A 27,957-nucleotide genomic window follows, 5' to 3' on the forward strand; every position below is an offset into this window, starting at 1 on the left:
AATACCAACGGAAAACAGCTACTACAGCTCTGTCGAAACCTGGGTCTGTACATTGTCAATGGTAGGTTCATAGGAGACCTCCTAGGAAGATCGACCTATTGCTCACCTCTTTGACTGCAGCACAGTAGACTATATGATTACAGACTTAGACCCATCCTCTTTCAGAGCATTCACAGTCAAACCACAAACAACACTGTCAGATCACAGTCAAATTACTATGTTCCTCAAAAAGACAGAAACAAACAACATAGAAACACAACCCAGTAAACTGTACAACACCAAAAAATCGTACAGATGGGCCAAAAACGACACAGAAAAATACCAGAAAACAATTAGCAATGCATCAACTCAAGCTCTCTTAGACACCTTTCTGGATAACATATACACTCACAATAAAGAAGGCGTAAACCGGGCAGTTAGTAAACTAAACAATATTTTTGATAATTTGGCAACAAATGCAAACTTGAAAGCTCGCAAGAACAAACCCAAAACAAAAAACTATGAAAAATGGTTTGACCGAGATTGCCATAACATGAGGAAAAAACTTAGAAAAATATCAAACCAAAAACACAGACATCCAGAAAACGAGGAACTACGCCTTACTTATTGTCAGACACTAACACAATACAGAAACACACTCAGAACCAAAAAAGAGCAATATATTAAGAATACACTCAGCTCCATGGAGGAATTCATTGATTCCAATTGTTTCTGGGAAAAACTTGAAAACACTACACAAAAAACAACACGACGATTTGGCCATTCAAAATGGGGACACATGGGTAAACCACTTTGAAAAAATTATACTAGAAAAACACACTAAGACCAGAGCAACACCAAATATGCAAAAAACTGGAAAAGCTAGAAATGGCCATAAAAGATAACCAAAACCCGCTAGACGCCATAATAACAGAAAAAGAACTTCTTGAAAAACTCAAGGACCTGCGACCAGAAAAGCCTGCGGGACAGACGGCATACTAAACGAGATGATTAAATACACAGACAACAAAATGAAACTGGCTATCCTAAAACTCTTCAACTTGGTTCTGAGTGTCGGTTATTTCCCTGATATCTGGAACAAAGGACTCATAACGCCCATATACAAAAGTGGGGACAAAATCGACCCAAACAACTATCGAGGCATCTGTGTAAACAGTAACCTGGGGAAGGTATTCTGTAGCATCATAAACAAAAGACTTATAAACTTCCTTGAGGAGCACAATGTCTTGAGTAAAAGCCAAATTGGATTCCTGCCAAACTATAGAACATCCGATCATATCTTCACCCTACAGACCCTAATTGACAAACACGTTCACCATAACAAAAGCAAAATCTACGCATGCTTTGTAGATTTCCAGAAGGCTTGCGACTCATCTGGCATGACGGTTTATTCCTGAAACTTATCGAAAGCGGGGTAGGAGGGAAAACATATGATGTAATTAAATCAATGTATACAAACAACAAATGTGCAGTTAAAATTGGAGACAAACAAACAAAATACTTCCCACAGGGGCGGGGGGTGACGCAGGGCTCGCCAATCTCACCGACACTCTTTAATATTTACATAAATGGATTGGCAAAACTACTTGAACAATCTACAGCACCCGGCCTCACCCTATATGAATCCAAGGTTAAATTCCTCCTCTATGCAGACGACCTGGTTCTGCTGTCACCAACTAAAGAGGGGCTACAGCAGAACCTGGACCTGCTGGAGTCGTACTGCCAGACTTGGGCCCTGACAATAAATCCCCAAAAAACCAAAGTCCTGGTGTTCCAGCAAAGATCCAAACATCAGGGACCCAAAATAAATTTCACAGTAGGAACAACCAAAATTGAACAAACCACTAACTACACATACTTGGGCTTAAAAATCAGTTCTACGGGAAACTTCAAACTGGCTGTGAATGAACTGAAAGAGAAAGCAAGAAGGGCTTTCTATGCCATCAAAAAATCAATCCAAATAGAAATCCCAATTAGCATTTGGCTCAAAATTTTCAAATCAGTAATTGAACCAATTGCACTCTATGGCAGTGAGGTATGGGGACCGCTAACACAACAAGAATTTGCAAAATGGGACAAACACCCAATTGAGATCCTACATGCAGAATTCTGTAAAAGTATCCTCCGGACTCAAAGGAAAACAGTAAACAATGCATGCAGGGCGGAACTAGGCCAATATCCATTAATAATCACTATCCAAAAAAGAGCCACCAAATTTTGGAATCACCTACAAATGAGCAATCCCCAATGCTATCACTACGACACCCTGAAATGCCAAGAGCTGACCATAAAGAAGAATACCCTCAGTCAACTAGTCCTGGGACTCAGTGAAGTAACTGCTAACAATAACCAGCCCCAGGACAGTGACAGGGTAACACAAAGAATTCGACCCAACACAATCATCGCTAAGCAAAAGGAAAAATATCTGACATATTGGGCAGAAACAACAAAAAACCCAAAGCAAACTCAATTGCTACTTGGCCCTAAACAGACAATACAACATAGCTGATTACCTGACCATGGTAAAGGATAACAAACTGAGAAGAACCTTGACAAGGTACAGACTTAGCGAACATAGCCTAGCGATCGAAAAAGGCAGACACAGGCAGACCAGGCTGCCAAGAGAAGACAGGATATGCTCTCACTGCAGTCAGGGAGTAGTGGAGACAGAGATGCACTTCCTCACAGCCTGCGGAAAATATCAGGGCATCAGGGAGAATTTCTACCAAAAATTCTCACAAATATGCCCTGATTTCAGAAATCTGAATGACAACCAAAAACTCCCATTCCTTCTGGGAGAGGAGAGAAGCTGTGTAACACTGGCGGCACACTATGTTACAGCTTGCCATGAACAGAGGGACAACCAGTAAACTAAGAAAAGAATATATGTAAACAATGCGAATGTATATTTATACACTCAGGGATATACCTGTTTATACACTGTATGAATAGAACTGCGTTTATGTGCTAAACCATAAATGTATTTTGATGCTTTGGCAACATAAGATGTAACTTATCATGCCAATAAACGATTTGAATTGTGAATTGTGAATTGAGTCCTCTCTCTCTGCCCAGTCTCTCTCTCTCTCTCTGCCCAGTCTCTCTCTCTCTCTCTCTCTGCCCAGTCTCTCTCTCTCTGCCAGTCTCTCTCTCTCTCTCCAGTCTCTCTCTCTCTCTGCCCAGTCTCTCTCGCTCTCTCTGCCCAGTCTCTCTCTCTCTCTCTCTGCCCAGTCTCTCTCTCTCTCTCTGCCCAGTCTCTCTCTCTCTCTCTGCCCAGTCTCTCTCTCTCTCTCTGCCCAGTCCTCTCTCTCTCTCTCTCCCCAGTCTCTCTCTCTCTCTCTGCCCAGGTCTCTCTCTCTCTCTCTCCCCAGTCTCTCTCTCTCTGCCCAGTCTCTCTCTCTCTCTCTGCCCAGTCTCTCTCTCTCTCCCCAGTCTCTCTCTCTGCCCAGTCTCCCTCTCTCTCTCTCTCTCTCTGCCCAGTCTCTCTCTCTCTCTCTCTCTCTCCTCCCCAGTCTCTCTCCCTCTCTCCCCGTCTCTCTCATCTCTCTCTCCGCCAGTCTCTCTTTCTCTCTCGGTCTCTCCCCCCCAGTCTCTCTCTCTCTCTCATCCCCCCTCCCAGTCTCTCTCTCTCTCTCTCCCCCAGTCTCTCTCTCTCCCTCTCTCTCTCCCCAGTCTCGCTCTCATCTCTCCCCCCAGTCTCGCTCTCTCTCCCCAGTCTCTCTCATCTCTCTCCCCCCAGTCTCTCTCTCTCTCTCTCCCCAGTCTCTCTCTCTCTCCCCAGTCTCTCTTTCCCCAGTCTCTCTCTCCCCAGTCTCTCTCTCTCTCCCCAGTCTCTCTCTCTCTCACCCCAGTCTTTCTCTCTCCCCCCAGTCTTTCTCTCTCCCCCCAGTCTTTCTCTCTCCCCCCAGTCTCTATCGCCCGTCTCTCTCTCTCTCTCCCCGTCTCTCTCTCTCTCCCCAGTCTCTCTCTCTCTCCCTCCCTCCCCAGTCTCTCTCTCTCCCCCAGTCTGTCTCTCTCTCTCCCCCAGTCTCCCTCTCTCCCCCAGTCTCAATTAAATTCTATTCAATTCAATTTGCTTTATTGGCATGACAAGATACATCTTATGTTGCCAAAGCACAGAAAAACATGTATGATTGAACACGTAAATTCTCCCCCCCCCGTCTCTCCCCAGTCTCTCTCTCTCTCTCCCCCGTCTCTCCCTCTCCCTCGTCTCCCCCCTCTCTCTCCCCAGTCTCTCTCTCTCTCCCCAGTCTCTCTCCCCCCAGTCTCTCTCTCTCCCCCGAGTCTCTCCCGCTCCCTCTCCCCCCGTCTCTCCCTCCCCTCCGCATCTCCCTCTCTCTCTCCCCCTCTCTCTCTTTCTCCCCAGTCTCACTCCCTCCATCCCTCCCCAGTCTCTCTCTCTCCCTCCCTCCCCCCAGTCTCGCTCTCTCTCCCCGTCTCTCTCTCTCTCTCTCCCCGTCTCTCTCCCCCCGTCTCTCTCTCTCTCCCCCATCTCTCTCTCCCCCCGTCGCTCTCTCTCCCCCATCTCTCTCTCTCCCCATCTCCCTCTCTTTCTTCCCCATCACTCTTTCTCTCTCCCCCAACCAGTCTCTCTCTCTCTCCCCCATCCAGTCTCTCTCTCCCCCATCCAGTCTCTCTCTCCCGCATCCAGTCTCTCTCTCCCCCATCCAGTCTCTCTCTCCCCCATCCAGTCTCTCTCTCCCCCATCCAGTCTCTCTCTCCCCCATCCAGTCTCTCTCTCTCTTCCCCATCCAGTCTCTCTCTCTCTTCCCCATCCAGTCTCTCTCTCTCTTCCCCATCCAGTCTCTCTCTCTTCCCCATCCAGTCTCTCTCTTCCCCATCCAGTCTCTCTCTTCCCCATCCAGTCTCTCTCTTCCCCATCCAGTCTCTCTCTCCCCATCCAGTCTCTCTCTCCCCATCCAGTCTCTCTCTCCCCATCCAGTCTCTCTCTCTCTCTCTCCCATCCAGTCTCTCTCTCTCTCTCTCTCCCATCCAGTCTCTCTCTCTCTCTCCCATCCAGTCTCTCTCTCTCCCCCATCCAGTCTCTCTCTCTCTCCCCCATCCAGTCTCTCTCTCCCCATCCAGTCTCTCTCTCTCTCTCCCCCATCCAGTCTCTCTCTCTCCCCCATCCAGTCTCTCTCTCTCTCCCCCATCCAGTCTCTCTCCCCCCATCCAGTCTCTCTCCCCCCATCCAGTCTCTCTCTCCCCATCCAGTCTCTCTCTCTCTCCCCATCCAGTCTCTCTCTCTCCCCCCCATCCAGTCTCTCTCTCCCCCCCCATCCAGTCTCTCTCTCTCTCTCCCCATCCAGTCTCTCTCTCCCCCATCCAGTCTCTCTCTCCCCCATCCAGTCTCTCTCTCTCCCCATCCAGTCTCTCTCTCCCCATCCAGTCTCTCTCTCTCTCCCCCCTCCAGTCTCTCTCTCTCCCCTCCAGTTTCTCTCTCTCTCTCCCCATCCAGTCTCTCTCTCTCTCTCCCCCCTCCAGTCTCGCTCGCTCTCTCTCTCCCGCCTCCAGTTTCTCTCTCTCTCTCCCCATCCAGTCTCTCTCTCTCTCTCTCTCTCTCTCTCTCCCTCCCCCCTGCAGTCTCTCTCTCTCTCCCCGCTCCAGTCTCTCTCTCCCCCCTCCAGTTTCTCTCTCTCTCTCTCCCCCATCCGATTCCCTCTCTCTCCCAATTCGATCTTCGATCTTCCCTTCACCGGCCATCAGCAGATCGTCTGACCTCTGCATGGAGCCGACGAAAGTGTAGCCCCGCTGGGTACTGTGCATGCGTGGCGCCGGTATCTCACGAGCCGGTGCTGAAGGCTGAAAGGGAGTTCTCCCGCTGAAAGGACGAAGTTCAAGGGAGAAAACCAAACCCTTCCCGGCGTTACACAGCAACCCATCAACCATTGCAACACACACTTCAAGAGCTGCGACAGGAGCGTTTTGCAGTCAGAAAGGGACTGGGGGAGCTCTATTTAAAGTCGGCCGCTTCCTGCCTTTTTTTGTCGGCGACATTCTTGCACCACGCATTCTGAGAGAGAGACTTCTGGAGAGAGTCAACACTGTGAAGGAGTTTTGGGTACTGAGCAGCACTTTGCAGGTTCATTTTGATTTGACCTTCCTTGCATCGATTTAGAAGAGACTATGGGGGCTGCACTCTGAGCTCTTTCCCTGGGCCACTCCATTGTTCTTTCCAGCAGATTTGATGTACAGGTCTCTCCAGGCCGAGATTCAAGGCTGCAATGAGCAGGGTGTGGCTGGAGAGCAAGATCGACCCTCCCCTTTAAGAACTGGCCGGCGCCAGTGTGTCTGTGTTCCATTGCTAACTGACATCACCTGAGCTTCGCCAACGCTCTGAGGTAGCGCCTCGCTCCTCACCCTTAAGAGAGGTGTGTAGCGCCTGATGTAGCGCTCAAATCACCTCCAGGGGCGATAGAAGCCAAGTTTGCAGTCGGAGGCGATAATTAGCACCAGGCGCTAAACTTTGCGCCCGGCCGATAATTGCGCCCCAAGCGGGGCGATACCGAATTTCTCCCCTGTTGACTCCTAACTGCCTTCTGAAATGGCAAGCCACTCAGTTAAGGGCAATTAGGGTTAGGCAATAAATGCTGGCCTTGCCTGTGACACCCACATCTTCTGAATGAATACATTTAAAAAAAAATAGTTTTTTAATCACCCTACAGTTTAAAAATCTGGTCCATTAAAACCCATTTGAACTTCAGCTGTAGCTACTCAACACCATTAATGGAGCATTTATGCCATCCATTTTTTTCTTTCAACTCTTTTACACTTGTCTATATTAAATTTCATCATCCACTTTGTAGTTCCCAAGCTGCATGTGCAGATTTGACTGCCCCCCAATTTCAGTATCTCAGTGAATTTTACCATTTCGCACTGAGCTTCTGAATCAAAGTTGTTAACGTATATTAGAAACAATAAAGGTTCCAACATTGTAGACTCCACTCAACACTTCACTCCTGACATAAATCCTCTAAAAAGTAATTGCTGCTTCTTACCCTTCAGCCAGTTAGTTTCTTATCCATTCTCATTTTATTTTGTATCCCCACTGCTTTAAACTTTTGTGTGGAATGTTGTCAAAATGCTTTCTGGAAGTCAAGGTACACCCAGTATTGTGTAAGAATAATTGGTCTGCAGTTGCCTCGTTCTGTTTTGCTACCCTTTTTGAAATGGGCAACATGTTACTCTGTTTTCAATTAGAATCGCCGTAGCATTTGCTGAATGTTGATGGTCTGATATTAAGTCAGGCCACCTCTGAAACCATATAAAATTCTTAAACACAGCTCTTCTAAACAAAGTACTTAAGAAATCAGTGACTGTGTTATTGATATTGAAATCATCACTGTGACTCAAATTTACAATTTCTTACTTCAGTATCTTCAGAGGGATTGAGGTGTCCTTGATAGCCACAATAACACCACCATGATCAAGGTACAGAATGTGATGCTCTTCCTCAAACACCTGGAGATTAAAAAAAAAGAATCAATCAGTGTGTTAGGATCCTTATTGAGCCTCTTGTCATTTAAATTCCTAACTCTGAAAACAAGACCGGCTTCAATTAAATTGGGATTTAATCCATGGAGACAAAAATGAACTGCAAGGCTGATGCAACTCAAAATCAAATAAACTCATGTTTTATTAAATAGGTCTGTGTGCCAAATTTGCACCTAGGGTTAAATGGCAATATAATTCCTCATCCTTCAAAACTGTTTTATTAATATTGCTTTTTATTAGGTCCACCTGCACCATGCTCCATTCTCCAACGGGATCAGTGGACACATAGAAACATAGAAGATAGGCCATTCGGCCCCTCGAGCCTGCTCTGCCATTCAATGCGATCATGGCTGATCATCCAAGTTCAGTACCCTGTCCCTGCTTTCTCCCCATACCCCTTGATCCCTTTAGCCTTAAGAAATATATTCAACTCCTTCTTGAATATATTTAATGAATTGGCCTCTACTGCCTTCTGTGGCAGAGAATTCCACAGGTTCACCACTCTCTGGGTGAAGAAATTCCTCCTAATTTCTGTCCTAAAAGGCCTACCCCTTATTCTTAGACTGTGTCCCCTGGTTCTGCATTCCCCGACCATCGGGAACATCCTCCCTGCATCTAGTCTGTCCAGTCCTGCCGGTATTTTATAAGTTTCAATGAGATCCCCTCTCATTCTTCTAAACTCCAGCGAGTACAAGCCCAATCGACCCAATCTCTCCTCATACGTCATTCCTGCCATCCCAGGTATCAGCCTGGTGAATCTTCTCTGAACTCCTTCCATGGCAAGAATATCCTTCCTAAGATAAGGCGACCAAAACTGCACACAATACTCAAGATGTGGTCTCACCAAGGCCCTGTACAACTGCAGCAAGACATCCTTGTTCCTGTACTCAAACCCTCTCGCTATGAAGGCCAACATACCATTTGCCTTCTTAACCGCCTGCTGCACCTGCATGCTTACCTTCAGCGACTGGTGCACAAGGACACCCAGGTCTCGTTGCACTTCCCCTTCTCCCAATCTATTGCCATTCAGATAATAATCTGCCTTCCTGTTTTTGACACCAAAGTGGATAACCTCACATTTATCCATGTTATATTGCATCTGCCATGCTTCTGCCCAATCACCCAACATGTCCAAATCATCCTGTAGTTTTTCGGCATCCTCCTCACAGCACACATGCCCACCCAGCTTTGTGTCATCTGCAAATTTGGAGGTATTACATCTAATTCCCTTGTCTAGATCATCATTAATATATATTGTGAAAATAGCTGGGGTCCAAGGACCGATCCCTGCGGTACCCCACTAGTCACTGCCTGCCACTCTGAAAAAGACCCGTTTATTCCAACTCTTTGCTATCTATCTGCCAACCAGTTCTCTATCCAAGTCAATACCTTGCCCCCAATCCCATGTGCCTTAACTTTACATGCTAATCTCTTATGTGGGACCTTATCGAAAGCCTTCTCAAAGTCCAAATACACCACATCCACTGGTTCTCCCTTATCTATTTTACTAGTTACATCCTCAAAAAATTCCAGTAGATTAGTCAAGCACGATTTACCTTTTGTAAATCCATGTTGACTTTGTCCGATCCTGTCACTGTTTTCCAAGTGCTCTGCTATTACATCTTTTATGATGGACTCTAGCATTTTCCCCACTACCGATGTCAGGCTTACCGGTCTGTAATTCCCCGTTTTCTCTCTACCACCTTTTTTGAATAGTGGGGTAACATTAGCTACCCTCCAATCCATGGGTACTGTTCCAGATTCCATCGAATGTTGGAAGATGATCAGCAATGCATCTACTATTTCTAGGGCCACTTCCTTAAGTACCCTAGGATGTAGATTATCAGGCCCTGGGGATTTATCGGCCTTCAATCAGCATCAATTTCCCTAACACCATTTCCCTACAAATACTGATTTCTTTCAGTTCCTCCCTTTCATCAGACCCTATGTTCCCCAACATTTCTGGGAGGTTATTTATGTCCTCCTTTGTGAAGACAGAACCAAAATATGTATTTATAATTGGTCTGCCATTTCTTTGTTCCCCATTATAAATTCCCCTGATTCTGACTGTAAGGGACCTACGCTTGACTTCACCAATCTTTTTCTCTTCACATATCTGTAAAAGCTTTTACAGTCAGTTTTTACGTTCCCTGAAAGCTTACTCTCATATTCTATTTTCCCTTTCTTAATTAATCCCTTTGTCCTCCTTTGTTGAATCCTAAACTGCTCCCAATCCTCTGGATTACTGCTTTTTCTGGCCAATTTATATGTCCACTCCTTGAATCTTATGCTATCCCTAATTTCCCTCGTTAGCCACGGTTGAGTCACTGAAAGGATTCGCAAATTTCATGTCTCCCCCCCCGAAGATTTACTTTTGGTTTATTAAAGAAGCCCTGGTTGGACTGAGTTTGGAATCCAGGGCTCAACAAGATGGCTGCGGTCAGCCTCATGGCCAAAGCCTGTAAGTTTCAGTTTGGACTGACAAGCTTGTATTCTGATGACTGTGAGAAGGAGCTTTCCAGGAAACTCGAATGCGGACAGACCTTTGCATTTATGCATGAGAAGCAAACCCAGTGGCATTCGGGCCTCTGATTAAAAATCATCAAGGTTGTTTGCACAAACAATCAAGAGCAGGCAAGGCCTATTCGAAATGTAGTGGGACAAGCTTAGCTGCATTCAGACCTTCGGTTAGAGAACATCAACACTGTTTACAAACGATCAACGGGGCATTCAGACTGGAATGGCCCCATCACGAAACCAGTTGGACAAAGGGGAACACTGATGAGGTGTTTAAAACCGATTACTGGCCATCCAGGTTGATGGGCCCAGATCGGTACCCTTTGTATGATTTTCAATACGTGCAGATCAGAAAAAATAAATGAGCTGATCTGGCGGGAGATAAGGGCTACCGGGAAGGGTATAACTAGTCCCTCAGGAGGCCATTTCGCTCGCTCTCTCTCTCCCGCCTCGCCTCCGGTGCCCTGCCGTATCATCAACCCAGCAAGAGGATTGTCGACGAAGAGCCCGTCCAGGGAAGTAGGATACCCGCAGTTACGTTTGAATTACTGGGGTATCTCTGCTTTGGGGCGGTGAAAACCTAAAACATCGGCAGGCAACAGGGCACGGAGCAGGCGTTTCAACATCCTAGACTGGTGAGCATCAATTTTCTGGCCCATTACAAGACAATCTAGATAGGTGCAAAGGGTGGGAGTTAAGGGGAATTGCTAAAGTGTCATTTTAGTCATTTTCACTCGATGTGTCCGTTTCTCCTCCCCCGTTAAGTGTAATTGTGTTGTATCCATAGTGATTTTTCTCTGTATAGTAATTGTTTCTCTATTTTTAATAAACATTGGTTTTCTTTGCACCAAACCACTGGTCTCGTTTGTCTGTATCGCTACTTGTAAATAAGTCCGGTGGTCAGAACCAAAGGGGAAGCGATTCGAACCGCACGGGGCTGGAGCAGCTCAGACACATGACTGACTGACCAGACACAAACCCCAAACCAAAACCCACTACAGAAATGGCGACCGCGGCAGGACCATCGGCGACAGTATGCGATATGACAGACAGTGGTGCGGAGGGAGAAACCGCAATGGAAGAGAGGTTGTCCACTTATGTGTGCAGAAAGGTCAATAGTGCCAAGAAATGGGTGGGCGCTATGTTAAAGGCCGAGCGTCCCATAGACGCCGCTGCCCAGTGGACGGCGAGTAAACAGCATAAGAGGGCAATTGAAAAGGCAGTCTGGTTAATGTGTTACAAGAAACAAGTCCTAGTGCTGGACAGTGTTGCAGCAGCACAGGCCACCAAGCTCAAGAAATTGGCCCTAGAAATGCAGGATAAGGTTTTAGCGGAAGAAAAAATGCTATTGGCACTTCAGGCGTTAAACCAAGAAAGAGCGCAGATGGCAAGGGAACACCAGGCAAAGATAGAGCGCCTGGAGGCCCAGGCCGACGAAGTGCAACGGGAACATCAGGCAAGGGTAGAGCGTCTGGAATACGAGAGCGCTGAAATTAAAGCCAGTGCTAGGCGCAAGATGGAGCACTTAGAATACCAGGTCAGAGAGGCGAGGGGCAGCGAGATAAGGCTGCAGGACACGATTTGCGACCTCACCCAAAAATTAAAAGAGCAGGAGGAGAAAGTAAGGGAGGTAAAGGCAGCATACAAGCTAGCCTGCGACCGGGGGTTCGAGGAGGCAGATCACGGGCCCTGTAGGGAGGAGATAGAAAGCTTGGGCATGGCCTTATCGAGGGCGAAGGGCATGGTATGCCTCATCAGCCCGAAGGCGGGCCAGTCGAACGTTATCGGCAACCCAAACAGAACCGTCTCACAGGCAGCACCCAGGACAAAGTTAATAATAATAATCAACTTTATTGTCATTGTTAGTGCACAAGTGCAGTACAACGAAATGTAGGCTTGCAGCTCCCGAGAGTGTACATTTAGATTAAGACATTTAAACATTCAACATTCATTTGGCTTGTAATACAATAACATAAACATAACCATAATAAAGTGCATTGGCAGATGTGCAGGCTTTAGAGTTTATTTGTGGAGTTCAGTAGGATGACAGCCCTGGGAAAGAAGCTGTTCCTGAATCTGGTTGTTCGGGTGCGAATGCATCTGTAGCGTCTCCCAGATGGCAGGAGGGCGAACAGACTGTGGCTGGGGTGGGTAGGGTCTTTGATGATGGTCCGTGACCTCCGTAAACAGCGTTTCTGGTATATGTGCTCTATGGTCGGTAGCCGGGTGCCGGTAATGCATTGGGCAGTTTTGACTACCCGCTGCAGGGCTTTCCAGTCATAGTAGCTACAGCTGCCATACCATACTGTGATACAGTTCGTCAGGATGCTCTCTATTGTGCAGCGGTAAAAGTTAGAGCGGATCAGGGGTGACAGGTTACCCCTGACAGATTGGCTAGGGAATCAGAGGTCCCACGGCCGCCACCCATAGCTCTGAGTTTTCAGGAGTTCTAGCAGCAAGGGGGGGTGGAGGATGAAGTGGTAGGGGAAGCACAGCAGGCCCCGCTAGATAGGCTGGGACCAGGGCCGGTGTACCCCCTCTGACAACGGAGGTACGGCCCGCCCATTGATGATGAGGACCCAGGGGCCATCCAAAATCAGTTTTTGGTGCCGCATGGCACCCAACAGCTCAGGGCCATGGTTAGTCACATCCCCAAGCTCACCGAAAAGAGAGACCCCTTTCTGCATTTCAGGGACATAGAACAGGCAGCGTGCGTTAATGACTGCGATGACGCAGAGCAAGCTAAGATGCTGCTGTTTTCTCTGGGGAGTGATCTCCTCCAGACCCTATCTGATGAATGTAAAAAGGGGCAGAAAGATTATGAGGATTTGAGGAACGAGATATTGGAGGCCATGGGACTCAATGACGGTAGTCCGTTCACCTGGGTGGAAAAAACGGTACAGCTCCCAGGGGAATCCCCGCAGGCGTTCGCAGACAGGCTGTGGCCAGTCTACCGGAGCGCGTGCCCGGGAATGCCAGCGCGGACACTACTGAACCAAGTCCAATTTACCCACTGGCTCCGTTGTCTAATGACAAACTGCCTGCCCCAAATCCGAGCCCAGGCTGCGGCCTGGTTTGACCCCAGTAGCCCCCAGACCACCGAGGAAACGGTGATCCGCCAGCTCACGATAGCATTAAAAAATATAAGGGGTATCGAGACGCCCCAACCCAAGGGGAAAGTCCATGAGGTTAAACCTGGGGGCCAGAATAAGAAAGAGTGGCACCAGGAGGGAAACTGTCCCTCCCAGACTAAGTTAAACTGTTACGGGTGCGGGACGGACAGCCACTGGCGCAAGGATTGTAAAAATCCATGGAAAGACAATAAAGTAAAGAACTCCACAGCCCCAGCCCAAAAGGCAGAGCCAGGTATCCCTCCCGCTGCGATCGAGCCACTCTTGGAATCGATACGATCTCTCCTCCTGACCAGCCTGGGGAAAATAGCAGCCACCACCGGTGTGGTGGTTCCCTCGGCCCCCTTTGACGCCCCACAATGACTGGAGCCCGCGCAGCCTGTCTACCTGTGTAGACGGATGGAAGAGACCACTTGTGCAGATGGAGGTAGAGAAGGTTAAAGGAACCTATCTGCTGGATACGGGAGCATCATGCACCGTGATCTACGCAGCTAACCCCACCACCTCACCTCTGTCTAGCGGGGTTCCGTACGTTCTATCGGGGTTCACCGGTAAGGAACAGGCGGGAGCATTCTCCAAGCCGCTCTCAAGCCACCTGGGCACACTCCGGACCAAGTGGACGTGCATCCTGGCGAAGTGGGAAGCGGAGGGAGGAAAGGGGATCCTAGGGGCCGACTTCATCGTGGGCCACGGGATCCTCATGGATCTCTGCAATCATTGTCGTTGGGGAGCCAATACGGGTAAAGAGGGAGGTGTAGTAGTCATCCCGAGCAAGGAAGGGAAGGGGACCCTGTGTACTGTGAAGCCGAAAGAAGGTTACAACCTCGGGCTCATGGTCGACGGTGTCCCGGGGGAATTACAGGCATTCGTGCAGGCTAACCTAGCTGCGTTTGCCACGCACAAACACAACTGCGGGAGGGTCACCGGGTTTGAGGTCAGAGTGGACGGGGACCCCATGGCCCGGCCCCAGAAGCAATATAACTTACCCAGAGAAGCAGAGCCTGACATGGAGGCAGTCATGTCCTCTTTAGTACAGCAGGGAGTGTTGAGGCCCATAGCCACCCATGTTAACTCTCCGCTTTGGCCGGTCAGAAAACCGGACAATTCATGGAGAGCCACGGTGGACTATCGGGTGCTCAACAGCAACATTCCCGCGGCGCCCCCACAATGGCAGCAGTGGCCGACCTCATCAGGAATATTCCAGCATCCGCGGCCACGTTCATGGTGCTGGATATTTCAAATGGGTTTTGGTCCATCCCCTTGAGGAGGGAGGACCAGTATAAGTTCGCTTTTACTTTTAAGGGTAACAGTATACTTGGAACTGCTTGCCACAAGGCTTCCATAACAGCCCCAGCATCTTCCACCAGTGTATGGCGGATAGCTTAAAGGAATTTAGTCAGCCCACCCAGTTGCTGCAGTATGTGGATGACCTGCTCTTGTTTACCGACTCAGTCGGGGAGCATGGCCCGCTACTCGCCGAACTGCTGGAGCTGCTACAGAATAAAGGGTTCAAAGTCAACCCGAAAAAGGCGCAGATCGGCCAGCGGGAAGTTAAATTCCTGGGCCTAACCGTCCGCGCAGGGGAGAGAGCCATAGACAAGGCTAGGAGGGAAGCGGTCCAAGAGTTTCCGGTCCCCAACACAGTGAGAGGTGTGAGGTCGTTCCTAGGGTAAACGGGGTACTGCAGGGACTTCATTGAAGACTATGCAGCCACAGCAGCCGCTTTGCTCCGACTCCTACACAAAGGAGTGGAGTGGTCTTAGGATGAGGGTTGCCAGGCAGCATTTGTCAAGCTCAAGGGAGACTTGCAGACCGCACCAGCCAGCGGGGATAGTCTCAGTGCCGTGCTGCTCCATGAGCGGCACGGCAGGCTAAGGCCCGTGGTCTACTCCTCCAGAGTACTCACTGATGTGGAGAGGAGCTACTCAATTTGCGAACGGCACCTTTTGGCCACGTATTGGGCTGTGAAAAGATCCTTGATCTTCACAGGCACCTCTCCCATCACCCTCCTCACACCACACACCCACCCAGATGCTTCTGGATGGGAGGATTAAAGATGGGACAGTCAGCAGTGCACGCACTGCGCGCTGGACCCTCCTCCTCTCGCAGATGGATCTGAAGGTGAGGGGCCTTTGCGAGCCAAAGCTCGCGGCCAATATGGTATATCCTGGAACAGTCCATCGGTGTTCCATAGAAGGGGTATGGGAGGTGAACATAGGTTTACGGGCCGGGATACATCCCTCAGGCCGCGAAATCTATGTAGACGGTTCCAGCATGGTATCTGCTGGCGAACGACTCACGGGTTGTGGAGTTTATGACCCAACGGCAAACATTGCCCTGGCGATCAAGCTCCCCAGCACCATGAGCGCCCAACAGGCTGAACTGTCCGCGGTGGTGTACGTGGTTACCCACCGCGAAATCTTCCCCACCCCATACACGATTTGCTCGGACAGCATGTTCACTTGCAACTCGTGTACGGAATACCTGGCCATCTGGTCCCGTCGCGGGTATACCTCCGCCGACGGGAGGCCCTTAACAGTAAAGACCCTGCTGGAGAAAATCCTGGCAGCCGTGGGGGAGGAAGGCGAGGTCTTCATCCACAAAGTGAAGGCCCATTCCTCCACAGAACCCTGCAGCCAGGGTAACTAGCAAGCCGACATGCTGGCCAAGGAGGGTGCACATGCAGGCACTTTCTGGGACCCGTATGAGTCCGGGCCCGTGGCGGCAGTTAGAAGCAGGGATGGGACCCAAGGGAGCTTAGGAGTAGTGTTAGCCCCGGACCTTAAAACGGTCCAAGCCCAGGACCCTGTCCTGAAAACTGTCATTAGCGCAGTAATGGAGGGCAGGAAGGTAGAAGGCCCTTAAGGCACAGCGGCCCTCTCCATAAGGGAAGGCATGCTGTTCAAAGAAGAACAGTGGGTAGTACCCCAGGCCGGGACACCCCGGGCCTGAGACCACCTGGCAACGGGTGGAACAGGCGGGATGGTGGCCACGACTCCAGGAAGATGTCCGCGAGTTCTGTGCTAGCTGTCTTGTGTGCGCTGCAAATAACCCCGACCCCCCACAGAAGGAAGGTGCCCATGGGACACGTTAGGAGGGTAGAGGGACCATGGCAGTCGATCCAGATCGACTACATCGGGCCCCTGCCCACCGCCCAGGGAGGCTACAAATACTGCCTCGTCCTGGTAGACATGTTTTCCAAGTGGGTGGAAGCCTTCCCCTGCAAAACGGCCACAGCATTGGGGACTGCAAGGATCTTGGTGCGAGAGGTGTTCTCGCGCTGGGGACTACCCCAGTTTGAGGAGTCTAACCAGGGAAGCCACTTCACCAGCCAAGTCATGCAGAACACCCTTATGCTGCTCGGCATCAAGGGGAAGTGGCTCGTAGCTCACAATCCACAGTCCTCAGGGATTGTGGAGCGCATGAACCGCACCGTTAAAGAAAAGTTGAGGAAGGAGACAGTGGGCTCGCCCCAAAAATGGGCGGAGGTCCTGCCTCTAGTCCTCATGGGGATCCAGGCCAGCCAGTCCAAGGGTACAGGGTATTCCCCGCACAAACTCATGGCCGGTAGGGTTATGAGGACCCCCACCCATGTCCTAGCCCCAGTCCTTACTGAAGGGCAGCTTCGGGAGATAAATTGGGATAAATTCGCCCGAACACTCCTCGAGCGCCTGAAACAGACTTATGAACAGGCAGCATGTAGCATGGGGAAGCAGCATCGGAATAACCGGTTGCTGCTCGAGCCTAGCAAGAGTCACCAGTGGGAGATAGGGGACCAAGTGATGGTTAGGAACTACGCCCAAGTGGGGAGTTTAGAGCCACTGTACATGGGATCCGATAGCATAGTCGATAAAGCCAGCCCCATGGTTTACACAGTAAAAATGCCCCGGCGCATGTGAATCAATGTAAGTTGTTTAAGCCGGAGGCAGGGAAACAGGCAGCTGGGATTCAACACGAGGTTAGAAATCCTCAGCCCACAGCGGGTACGCGCACGCAGGCTGCACACGCAGGCGCAGTCGTGTGCGTCAAGGGAGAAGTTCCCCAGCACTTTGTCCAGACCACTCCCCCTCTCTTATGGGATTCCGAGGAGAAGGAGCCCGAATTAGATAGCCCCAAGCCCGAACCAGGTTTTGAACCTGGAGGGGAAGACCCTCAGCCACCGGCAGCCGGTGGCGAGGGATTGCCGTTCCCAGTTCAGGTTTGGGAGGGGAGGGACCCGAAGGAGAAGGCCCCCAGCCAACGAGGACTGTGACCCGAGCCAAGGGTCCGCTCGCCAGGGTAGCCCCACCGGTAGCACTCCCTAGGAGGTCTCCTCGGCCACCCCAGCCCAGAAAAGTATGGTCACCGGCTCTTCAATTAAAAAGGGCGGCCTCCCGTGACAGGGAGAAGCTGAAAGACAGAGGTCCCCAGCCAGCAGCCATAAGCTGCGAGGGACCAGAAGTGGAGATCAGTGCAGCCACACCGCAGGGAACAGCCTGCAGCAGCCCAAACAGGGATTAGTCTGGCCGCCCAGAGACGGGCGGCGGTTGTATATAGTTTAGGTAGTATAATTTTAAGTAATGTGTATAAGGTTAAGTTAGGGTGTTTTAATTTAATTCTATGTAAGGAACCGGTAGTCTATAAGTTTGAAGTATGGAACCGTTCTAGAGTGCTGTCTACGTGAGCCGAGGTCGCGGGACCCGATCACACTTCCCCTGAGCCAGGGAGCCTCCAGGGAACCTGGCTAGATGCTTTTATGTCTTTTTCAGAATTTCAAAATGCACAGAGGCATAATCCTGCTCGCCCTGTTCGGGCTGAGCCTCGCGAGAAGGGGCGATGTCGAGGACCATCATATCTTCGGATGCTCGAGGAAGAGAGCGCCCCTAGCACACAACGGAAGTGGCCTACGGGAGGCGGATGTAATCACCTCGTATGTCCACGAGGGGAGCTGGCCAGGATGGCTGGGATCCAATTCAACCCAGTATTCTAGTGAGACCGGCTTCACGTATGGGGAGGCCTCCCTCCAGTGCCCGAGGAAACGAATTGTCACCCCAAGGATTAGCGTCACCGTCGGCAAAAGAATATGTTTGACGTGTAAAGGGAACGTTCCCCTGGATAGGTGGTGGTGGCTCAGAAAGTTAAGCAAAGACATGGGGAACCCCAGGATAGAGTGGGAAAGGTTCGGGAATAACACTCACAGGACCATTACAGGGACCCAGGGAGGGTTAAGTGTGCGCTGGGATAAATGGTGGGAACCGGATCAGGGGATCTATGTCTGTATGTGGGGATCAGAAAAAGTCTGCCCCACAGGCGTTTCCATCATTTTCCACAGCCAGTGGCAAAATAACGGGAGGGGGATGGACTGGGAGTCCCGCCTGGACGCATGCGCGATCCCGTACTCCCCAATCTCGGTTAATGCCACTGAACTAGTGACCCGCCCCCGACGGCCCCTGCCCACGACCCCGACGTCACGGACAGTAGCAGAGGGATGCCCCGCCACCACCAAGGGACCAGGGAACGGCCTGGTGCTAGTACCCACAGACCAGGTGCTGTACCAAGGGGTGCATTACGCGGTGGCCTCGGTGATTTTAAACCTCACTGAGGTATACTTACCCGCGTGGTGCCCCACAGAGACTGCCAAATTTTATCAAGCCCTAGTAACAGAGATGCTTCGAAAATTCCGTGAATTTGACTTTTCGGAGGTCAGTAAGACCGCATTGTATACTCACCATGAGATTTGGGACGGGGTTGGGAGGCAAAGAAGGGGTGTTCTTAACTGGTTTTAACACGGGGTCCTCGGTCATCAACAGTTTAGATGACATCGAACTGCAGACCCAGATTAATGGTCTAAAAACACAATTAAAGGGTATTTTAACTGATGAGAATAAGGTGGTAGGTTCTGAGTTGCATGAAGACCAGGCCATGACTCTCCATTTGAAGCAGATCATCGCGGAGCTGAAAAAACATGCAAAGACGGTAAATGCTCTCATCAGTGAGGACAGAAACGCTTCTGACCAGGCTGCGCAAAACGAGGTGTGCGTGCTGTATGGGGCATGGTTGCTGGGCGAGGGCCGCAGCAATCTGGAGAATTTAAAGCAAGGTTTAGTCCCCTCCTGGATCAGCAACAAACACCTCGCAGCCCTCCACCCTTTTGAGAACGCATTAAGCCCGTGCCAGCTCCAGTTAGCTTCTGAGGCCTACCCAGTCCCAGTGGACTGTGGGCGGTCCAACCACACCGTCATGGGGATAGTTGTAAGAATGCCGGTCATGGGCGGGACGGCCCGACCCGCACCGGTATACAGGGTGGAGAACATTGGAATCATTCAAGGGGGTGCACACATCCATTTTGCAGCGGTCCCACCCTATGTCATAAAGTGGGAGCACGCTATGACGGGTACTGACCTCTCAGGGTGCCGTAGCCGGGGAGCACACATCATCCTGTGTCCCCAGCACTTGAATGCCTATTCAAAACCACAATGCGGGTTCAGAGCTGCTGATGTGAAACCTATAAATTGTACCATGGAAGCCATGGCACAAGGCCATGTCCCCCCACAGGTAGCATATATAAGAGGTGGGACATATTGCGTCACCACAGGAGCGTCTCACTACCAGCACGGACAGCACAGCTGGTGCGCGGTGAGTGACAGCAGCTTCTGCTTCAAACCCGAGGCAGAAGTTCAAGTGGCACAGATACGAATTGTCCGCATTCCTGAACCCTCCACTGTTCACCTCACTGTGGAGGAGAATTTTACCCACCTCCAGAAATATGTCGCCCACTTCGGTTACCTGATTCCCCCTCTCCCAGAGGACCTTACCAAATTATTAAAAGCCATTCTAGTATCATAAAAGCACTTCTACACTTTGGAACAGAAGACTGTACAGATAGGGGCCGACATTTTAGATATTACGACCCCGCCCTGGTGGGACGTTTTTGAAAGTATGGAGGTCCCCTCCTGGATTCGAATGGCGTCCCACATCTTAGTAGTCTGTCAGCTAGGGATCGTCCTCTACCTGGTTTGTGTCCAGTGTAGGAGAAAGGGTCCCGGGGTGGAATTTAAAGCGAAAAGGTTGTGGAAGGACCAGTATGCCCGGGTGGAAGAAGAAACACCCGTGTGAGTTTTGTGTCATATTACTACCGAGTGATGGCCGATTTGTATGTTATTTTAATGAAGCTCGTTTCTTCCGTTTGTTATTTTTAATAAATATGGTTTTGGCCTGATGTTGATTTTTATTAAAGGTTGTGTGTTGTAATAAAGTTTTATGATGTCCCAAGTAGTGCAGGGGTGTTGGACCCCCTCCGTGCTTGGATTATTGTAACAGATTATATTTTCTATCAATAGATGCCTGCCGCGCATTGCGGTTTTCTCTAAGTAAGGGGAATGTATGTGTCGGGGGATCGTGGATAGATAAATATAGGGGAAGGTTGTTTGTCGGGGGTCAGAAATGTTGCTCACCTTGATTGGACACTTCAAGAAAGTTTCAGTATCCTAGGGGGGACTGAAAGGATTCGCAAATTTCATGTCTCCCCCACCCCTGCCGAAGATTTACTTTTGGTTTATTAAAGAAGCCCTGGTTGGACTGAGTTTGGAATCCAGGGCTCAACAAAATGGCTGCGGTCAGCCTCATGGCCAAAGCCTGTAAGTTTCAGTTTGGACTGACAAGCTTGTATTCTGATGGCTGTGAGAAGGAACTTTCCAGAAAACTCGAATGCGGACAGACCTTCTGCATTTATGCATGAGAAGCAAACCCAGTGGCATTCGGGCCTCTGATTAAAAATCATCAAGGTTGTTTGCACAAACAATCAAGAGCAGGCAAGGCCTATTCAAAATGTAGTGGGACAAGCTTAGCTGCATTCAGACCTTCGGTTCGAGAACATCAACACTGTTTACAAACGATCAACGGGGCATTCAGACTGGAATGGCCCCATCATGAAACCAGTTGGACAAAGGGGAACACTGAGGAGGTGTTTAAAACCGATTACCGGCCATCCAGGTTGATGGGCCCAGATCGGTACCTTTTGTATGATTTTCAAAAAATCCAGATCAGACAAAAGAAATGAGCTGATCTGGCGGGAGACAAGGGCTACCGGGAAGGGTATAACTAGTCCCTCGGGAGGCCATTTCGCTCGCTCTCTCTCTCCCGCCTCGCCTCCGGTGCCCTGCCTATCATCAACCCAGCGAGAGGATCGTCGACGAAGAGCCCGTCCAGGGAAGTAGGATACCCGCAGTTACGTTTGAATTACTGGGGTATCTGCTTTGGGGCGGTGAAAACCTAAAACATCGGCAGGCAACAGGGCACGGAGCAGGCGTTTCAACATCCTAGACTGGTGAGCATCAACTTTTTGGCCCATTACAAGGCAATCTAGATAGGTGCAAAGGGTGGGAGTTAAGGGGAATTGCTAAAGTGTCATTTTAGTCATTTTCCCTCGATGTGTCCGTTTCTCCTCCCCCGTTAAGTGTAATTGTGTTGCATCCATAGTGATTTTTCTCTGTATAGTAATTGTTTCTCTATTTTTAATAAAGATTGGTTTTCTTTGCACCAAACCACTGGTCTCGTTTGTCTATATCGCTACTTGTAAATACGTCCGGTGGTCAGAACCAAAGGGGAAGCAATTCGAACCGCACAGGGCTGGAGCAACTCAGGCACACATCCCAAACCAAAACTCCCTACAGTCACCTTTTTTGTTTTATTTTTATGCCAAACTGGGATGAACAAATTCTGTAGTTCATCCATGCGGTCTTTGAATGTTTGCCATTGCCTATCCACCGTTAACCCTTTGAGTGACATTCCCCAGTCAATCCTACCCAATTCGGGCCTCAGACCATCGTAGTTTCCTTTATTTAAATTCAAGACCCTAGTCTCTGAGTCATCTACTTCATTCCAACTACATACATATTTTGGTTCTGTCTTCACAAAGGAGGACACAAATAACCTCCCAGAGATGCCCGGGGAACATAGGGTCTGATGAAAGGGTGGAACTGAAAGAAATCAGTATTTGTAGGGAAATGGTGTTAGGAAAATTGATGGGACTGAAGGCCGATAAATCCCCAGGGCCTGATAATCTACATCCCAGGGTACTTAAGGAAGTGGCCCTAGAAATAGTAGATGCATTGCTGGTCATCTTCCAGAACTCGATAGACTCTGGAACAGTACCCATGGATTGGAGGGTAGCTAATGTTACCGCACTATTCAAAAAGGGTGGTAGAGAAAAAGCGGGGAATTATAGACCGGTAAGCCTGACATCGGTAGTGGGGAAAATGCTAGAGTCCATTATAAAAGATGTAATAGCAGAGCACTTGGAAAGCAGTGACAGGATCGGACAAAGTCAACATGGATTTACAAAAGGTAAATCATGCTTGACTAATCTACTGGAATTTTTTGAGGATGTAACTGGTAAAATAGATAAGGGAGAACCAATGGATGTGGTATATTTGGACTTTCAGAAGGCTTTCTATAAGGTCCCGCATAAGAGATTAGCATGCAAAATTAAAGCACATGGGATTGGGGGCAAGGTATTGACTTGGATAAAGAACTGGTTGGCGGACAGAAAGCAAAGAGTTGGAATAAACGGATCGTTTTCCGAGTGGCAGGCAATGACTAGTAGGGTACCGCAAGGATCGGTCCTAGGACCCCAGCTGTTCACAATATATATTAATGATCTGGACGAGGGAATTGGATGTAATATCTCCAAATTTGCAGATGACACAAAGCTGGGTGGGAGGGTATGCTGTGAGGAGGATGTCGTGAAACTCCAGTATGATTTGGACAGGTTGGGTGATTGGGCAGAAACATGGCAAATGCATTATAATAATGTGGATAAATGTGAGGTTATCCAATTTGGTGGCATAAACAGGAAGGCAGATTATTATTTGAATGGCAATAGATTGGGAGAAGGGGAAGTGCAAAGAGACCTGGGTATTCTTGTGCACCAGTCGCTGAAGGTAAGCATGCAGGTGCAGCAGGCGGTATGTTGGCCTTCGTAGCAAGAGGGTTCGAGTACAGGAACAAGGATGTCTTGCTACAGTTGTACAGGGCCTGGGTGAGACCGCACCTTGAATATTGCGTGCAGTTTTGGTCGCCTTACCTGAGGAAGGACGTTCTTGCCATGGAAGGAATGCAGCAAAGATTCACCAGGCTGATACCTGGGATGGCAGGAATGACGTATGAGGAGAGATTGTGTCGATTGGGCTTATACTCACTGGAGTTTAGAAGATTGAGAGGGGATCTCATCGAAACCTATAAAATTCTGTCAGGCCTGGACAGACTAGATGCAGGAAGGATGTTTCTGATGGCTGGGGAGTCCAGAACCAGGGGTCATAGTCTAAGGATAAGGGGTAAGCCATTTAGGACTGAAATGAGGAGGAATTTCTTCACCCAGAGAGTGGTGAAACTGTGGAATTCTCTGCCACAGAGGGCGGTGGAGGCCAGTTCATTAAATATATTCAAGAAAGAGTTGGATATATTTCTTAAGGCTAAAGGGATCAAGGGATATGGGGAGAAGGCAGGGACAGGGTACTGAATTTGGATGATCAGCCATGATCTCATTGAATGGCGGAGCAGCCTCGAAGGGCCGAATGGCCTACTCCTTCTCCTATCGTCTATGTTTCTATTCTCCATCTTAATGAAGAATTCGATCATATTATGATTGCTCCAACCCAAGGGGCCTTGTACAACAAGATTGCTAATTAATCGGGCCTCGTACAACAAGATTGCTAATTAATCCTTTCTCGTTACATAATACCCAGTCTAAGATGGCCTGATCTCTGGTTGGTTCCTCGACATATTGGTCCAGGAAACCATCGCATAAACACTCCAGGAATTCCTCCTCCACAGTATTGTTACTAATTTGGTTAGCCCAATCTATATGTAGATTAAAGTCACCTATGATGACTGCTGTGCCCTTTTTGCACGCTTCTCTAATTTCCCTTTTAATGCCATCCCCAACCTCCACATTACTGTTTGGAGGTCTATATACCACTCCCACTAACGTTTACTGCCCCTTGGTATTTCTCAGTTCTACCCATACAGATTCCACATCATCAGAGCTAATATCCTTCCTTACAATTGTGTTAATCCCTTCTTTAACCAGTAATGCTACCCCACCTCCCTTTCCTTTTTGCCTATCTTTCCGGCCTCGGGTGACTGTCTGTGTGGAGTTTGCACATTCTCCCTGTGTTTGCGTGGGTTTTCTCCGGGTGCTCCGGTTTCCTCCCACAGTCCAAAGATGTGCGGGTTAGGTTGATTGGCCATGATAAAAATTGACCCTTAGTGTTAGGGGGGATTAAATACTTGGGGTTACGGGGTGGGATGGCTGTCGGTGTAGGGATCGGGTGCTAGGGTTTGGATGATCAGCCATGATCTTGTTGAATGGCGGAGCAGGCTCGAAGGGCCGAATGGCCTACTCCTGCTCCTATCTTCTATGTTTCTAATGTTGAATACCCCTGGATGTTGCGTTCCCAGCCTTCGCCACCCTGGAGCCATGTTTCCGTAATCCCAATCAAATCATATTCGTTTACCTCTATTTGCGCAGCTAATTCATCCACCTTATTATGAATGCTCCTCGCATTAAGACACAAAGCCTTCAGGCTTGTTTTTTTAACGCTCTTAGACCTATTAGAATTATTATTTACTGCGGCCATGTTTGATTTAAACCGTTGATTTCTCTGACTGCCACTTTTGTTTTTCTCCTTCCTATATTTTGCTTTTATCCTTGTTTCCCTTTCCTCTGTCCCCCTGCTCAGGTTCCCAACCCCCTGCCATTTTAGTTTAAACCCTCCCCCAGAGCACTAGCAAACATTCCCCCTAGGACATCGGTCCCGGCCCTGCCCAGGTGACTTGATTAATGCAATTATGCACGTGACTTGATTAATGCAATTATGCAACTGCCCACCATGAAGTTCCGGAACATGGCCCAGTTTGAATCATCCTCCAATTTTCCTTTGCTTTTTGTTTTCTATGGTGAAGTACTTTGGCTGGAACAGATGGACTGCCAGAGGTGATGAGCTCACTGCTTGGGGAATTGCGATCATGCAACTATTCCGTGACACAGGTCATTAGTTTACCAACATGCTGCACAACCAAGCCACCATAAATTAAGAGTTAATTATTGTCTGAAAGGAAAAGCAAAATGTACAGCTGACAGAAAGTAATGGTGTGTCTATAGGAGACTGAGGAAATGACATCAGTTTATCTCCTGGTTGCAATGGAATGACAGCAGTTATTACTGGCAACTGAAGATTATTAACAAAACACATCTCAAAACCACTTACATTTTGTATTTTTTTTAAAAATTCCTCCTTTCATTGATAACTTCAAGAAAATAAATCTAAAAGCAAATGACGGAATCGTATTTATAACTGTCATCGTGAATGTAAAATATAAGTTAAATTAGTATTTTCAGTATAAAGTAAAATATTTTATCAGTTCTCTGCTCTATGTTAATAGCAGCCATTTTATGAATGGCCACCTTGTGACCAAGGTCAAACAAGAATCTGAATCTCCTCTAATCACACAAAGGCTGTTTGGCATTCGTTTGGCTCTGTCCTTGCCCCAAACCCTGCGCCCATGTGCACACACAATGAAAATCTGACAGTTCCTCTGCACCAATCCGCTGCACACATTGGGAAATAGAAAACATTTAAAAGATCGATTTCATGGTCCATAGTATTGATTTTGCTCTTTTTTCACTTCAAGGTCACAGTAATGGGAGGTATAATATGTCAGTGGGAAGCAATCAGAAAAGGATTTTTTTTTTAAACGGTTGGAATTTTCTCCTAAAATAAAAATGACTCCAAAAGCTCATGGCTACTGGCAACAACAAGAGACAGAGGAGACAAAGCAGCCGAACATGGAGGCCCTGAGAGTCGGTTTTAAGGGTTTTTTACATATTTTCTCAGTGCTCGTTGACAGCTTTTTTCTTCTTCCCATCAGTTAGTGCAGTAGGCATCTTGTCAAATTGAAAACAGAGAGTTCTATTCATGTGCGGTGCCACTACTGGGGCATTCATGAACGAATGAGTGCCCACCCTTCAAATTAGCCCCCTATGGGCAATCTTTAAAAAAGAAGCAGCAATTGCTCTTTCTAATATGCTACTGTGGTAAACCACTGTTTGTATTCCTGTTTGTCCTGTTTGTATTCCACTGTGTACATGCCTGGACATGCCTCGGCTGACTCCTCCCACAGGTCCTAGTATAAAGGTGACTGCTCCCCAGCCCTTAGTATCATGGACCGGTCGACCACGCGAGGCAGACCTCCATTCTGTTGTTAATAAAAGCCTTTAGTTACTCTTCTAACTCTCAGTCTTTTATGAGTAATTGATAGCGCATCAATTTTATTAACAACATTTTTATAATGGAGAAGATCCTCACACCAGCATGCCTGGACTTAGATCATCGGGAGGCGGACTCATCCACCAAGTTTACTCACTGGCTTAAGTGTTTCGAAAAATTCCTGACCGCCTCCGAAGCAATCAAATCGGACGAGGACAAACTGGATGTCCTGACCTCCAAAGTGAACCACCGAGTGTACTCGGTCATCCAAGACGCGACCTCGTACGCGGACGCTATCAAGCTCCTCAAGGACCAGTACACGCACCCAGTGAACGAAGTGTACGCCAGGCACCTCCTGGGGAGTCGTAAACAACAACCTGGGGAATCGACCGTGGAATACCTTCAGGCACTGTCTGTGCTTGGCCGGGCCTGTGGTTGTAAGGATGTAAAGGCCGCCGTGTACACAGAGGAACTTATCCGGGACGCTTTTGTAGCGGGCCACAGATCCAATTACACCCGACAGCGACTGTTGGAGCAGAGTAACCTCGACCTCAACAAGGCCTCTGAACTCGCACTATCGTTGGATGCAGCCTACCAGGGCATGGATGCCTACTCCTCTGCACCGTGGACGCCGCGGGGAATGACAGCCTGGGACACGGTAGGACCGCCTCATAGCGCCGTGCCACCCCAGCCACACCCCAACAACGGCCCAACTACCGCAGCAGTGTCCCAAGGCCAGACAGCAGTGCCCCAAGGCCAGAAATGCTACTTCTGTGGCCAGGCAAAACACCCCAGAGCGCGCTGCCCGGCGAAAAACGCGATCTGCTCGGGCTGCGGGAAGAAGGGACACTACGCTAGCGTCTGCAGGGCCAAAGCCACCCCGAACCCCAGCAGCGCCGCGTGTGGGCCATGCGGGCCGCCATCTTGGACCTCCCCAGCCATGTGCGAATCACCGGTACAGCAGCCATTTTGGACGCCTCCAGCCACATGGGGATCATGGACGCCGCCATCTTGGACGACAGCCGGGACGCAGCAGGCCCCCGACACCGCCTCATCTGATACCCGCAGCGACACACCGACCCCTACGCTGGCATCCGTTACACTGGACCAAGCGAGACCGCACCAACTGGCCAGTTCCACAATGGACATTAAGGTAAATGGTCACGATACAATCTGCCTTTTTGACTCTGGGAGCACGGAGAGCTTCATCCACCCCGACACGGTGCGGCGTTGCTCTCTCCCAGTCCTGCCTGCGCAACAGCGGATTTCTATGGCCTCCGAGTCCCAGTCGGCGGACATCGGCGGCTACTGCGTGGTGACACTCGTAGTAGACGGGACCGTGTACGATCATTTTAAACTTCTGGTCCTGCCTGACCTCTGCGCTGCCGTCCTGCTGGGGTTAGATTTTCAGTGCCACCTTAAAAGTGTTACGATGGCCCCCTACCCCCACTCACAGTCCGCAGCCAGCAGCTTCCAAACTGCCCGCCGCGCACCAGGTGCAACCTCTCCACACTCAGAGTCACCCCCCCCCAACTGTTTGCTAACCTCACCCCCGACTGTAAGCCCAT

General features: G+C 49.3%; 1 protein-coding gene across 1 annotated transcript in view; it reads right to left on the reverse strand.

The window, feature by feature from the left end:
* The window catches only part of sorcs2 (sortilin-related VPS10 domain containing receptor 2), an 879,651-nt gene that overhangs the window by 133,045 nt on the left and 718,649 nt on the right, over window positions 1–27,957 (reverse strand). The window contains exon 13 of the mRNA XM_085964704.1: window positions 7,370–7,461. Coding sequence (XP_085820830.1) covers window positions 7,370–7,461 — 92 coding nt within the window. The remainder of the gene's footprint in view (window positions 1–7,369; window positions 7,462–27,957) is intronic.

This window comes from Somniosus microcephalus, chromosome 2 (genome assembly GCF_052327205.1).
Source record: "Somniosus microcephalus isolate GS21.2 chromosome 2, FLI_Smic_1.0, whole genome shotgun sequence".
In the NCBI taxonomy this organism is placed as follows: domain Eukaryota; kingdom Metazoa; phylum Chordata; class Chondrichthyes; order Squaliformes; family Somniosidae; genus Somniosus; species Somniosus microcephalus.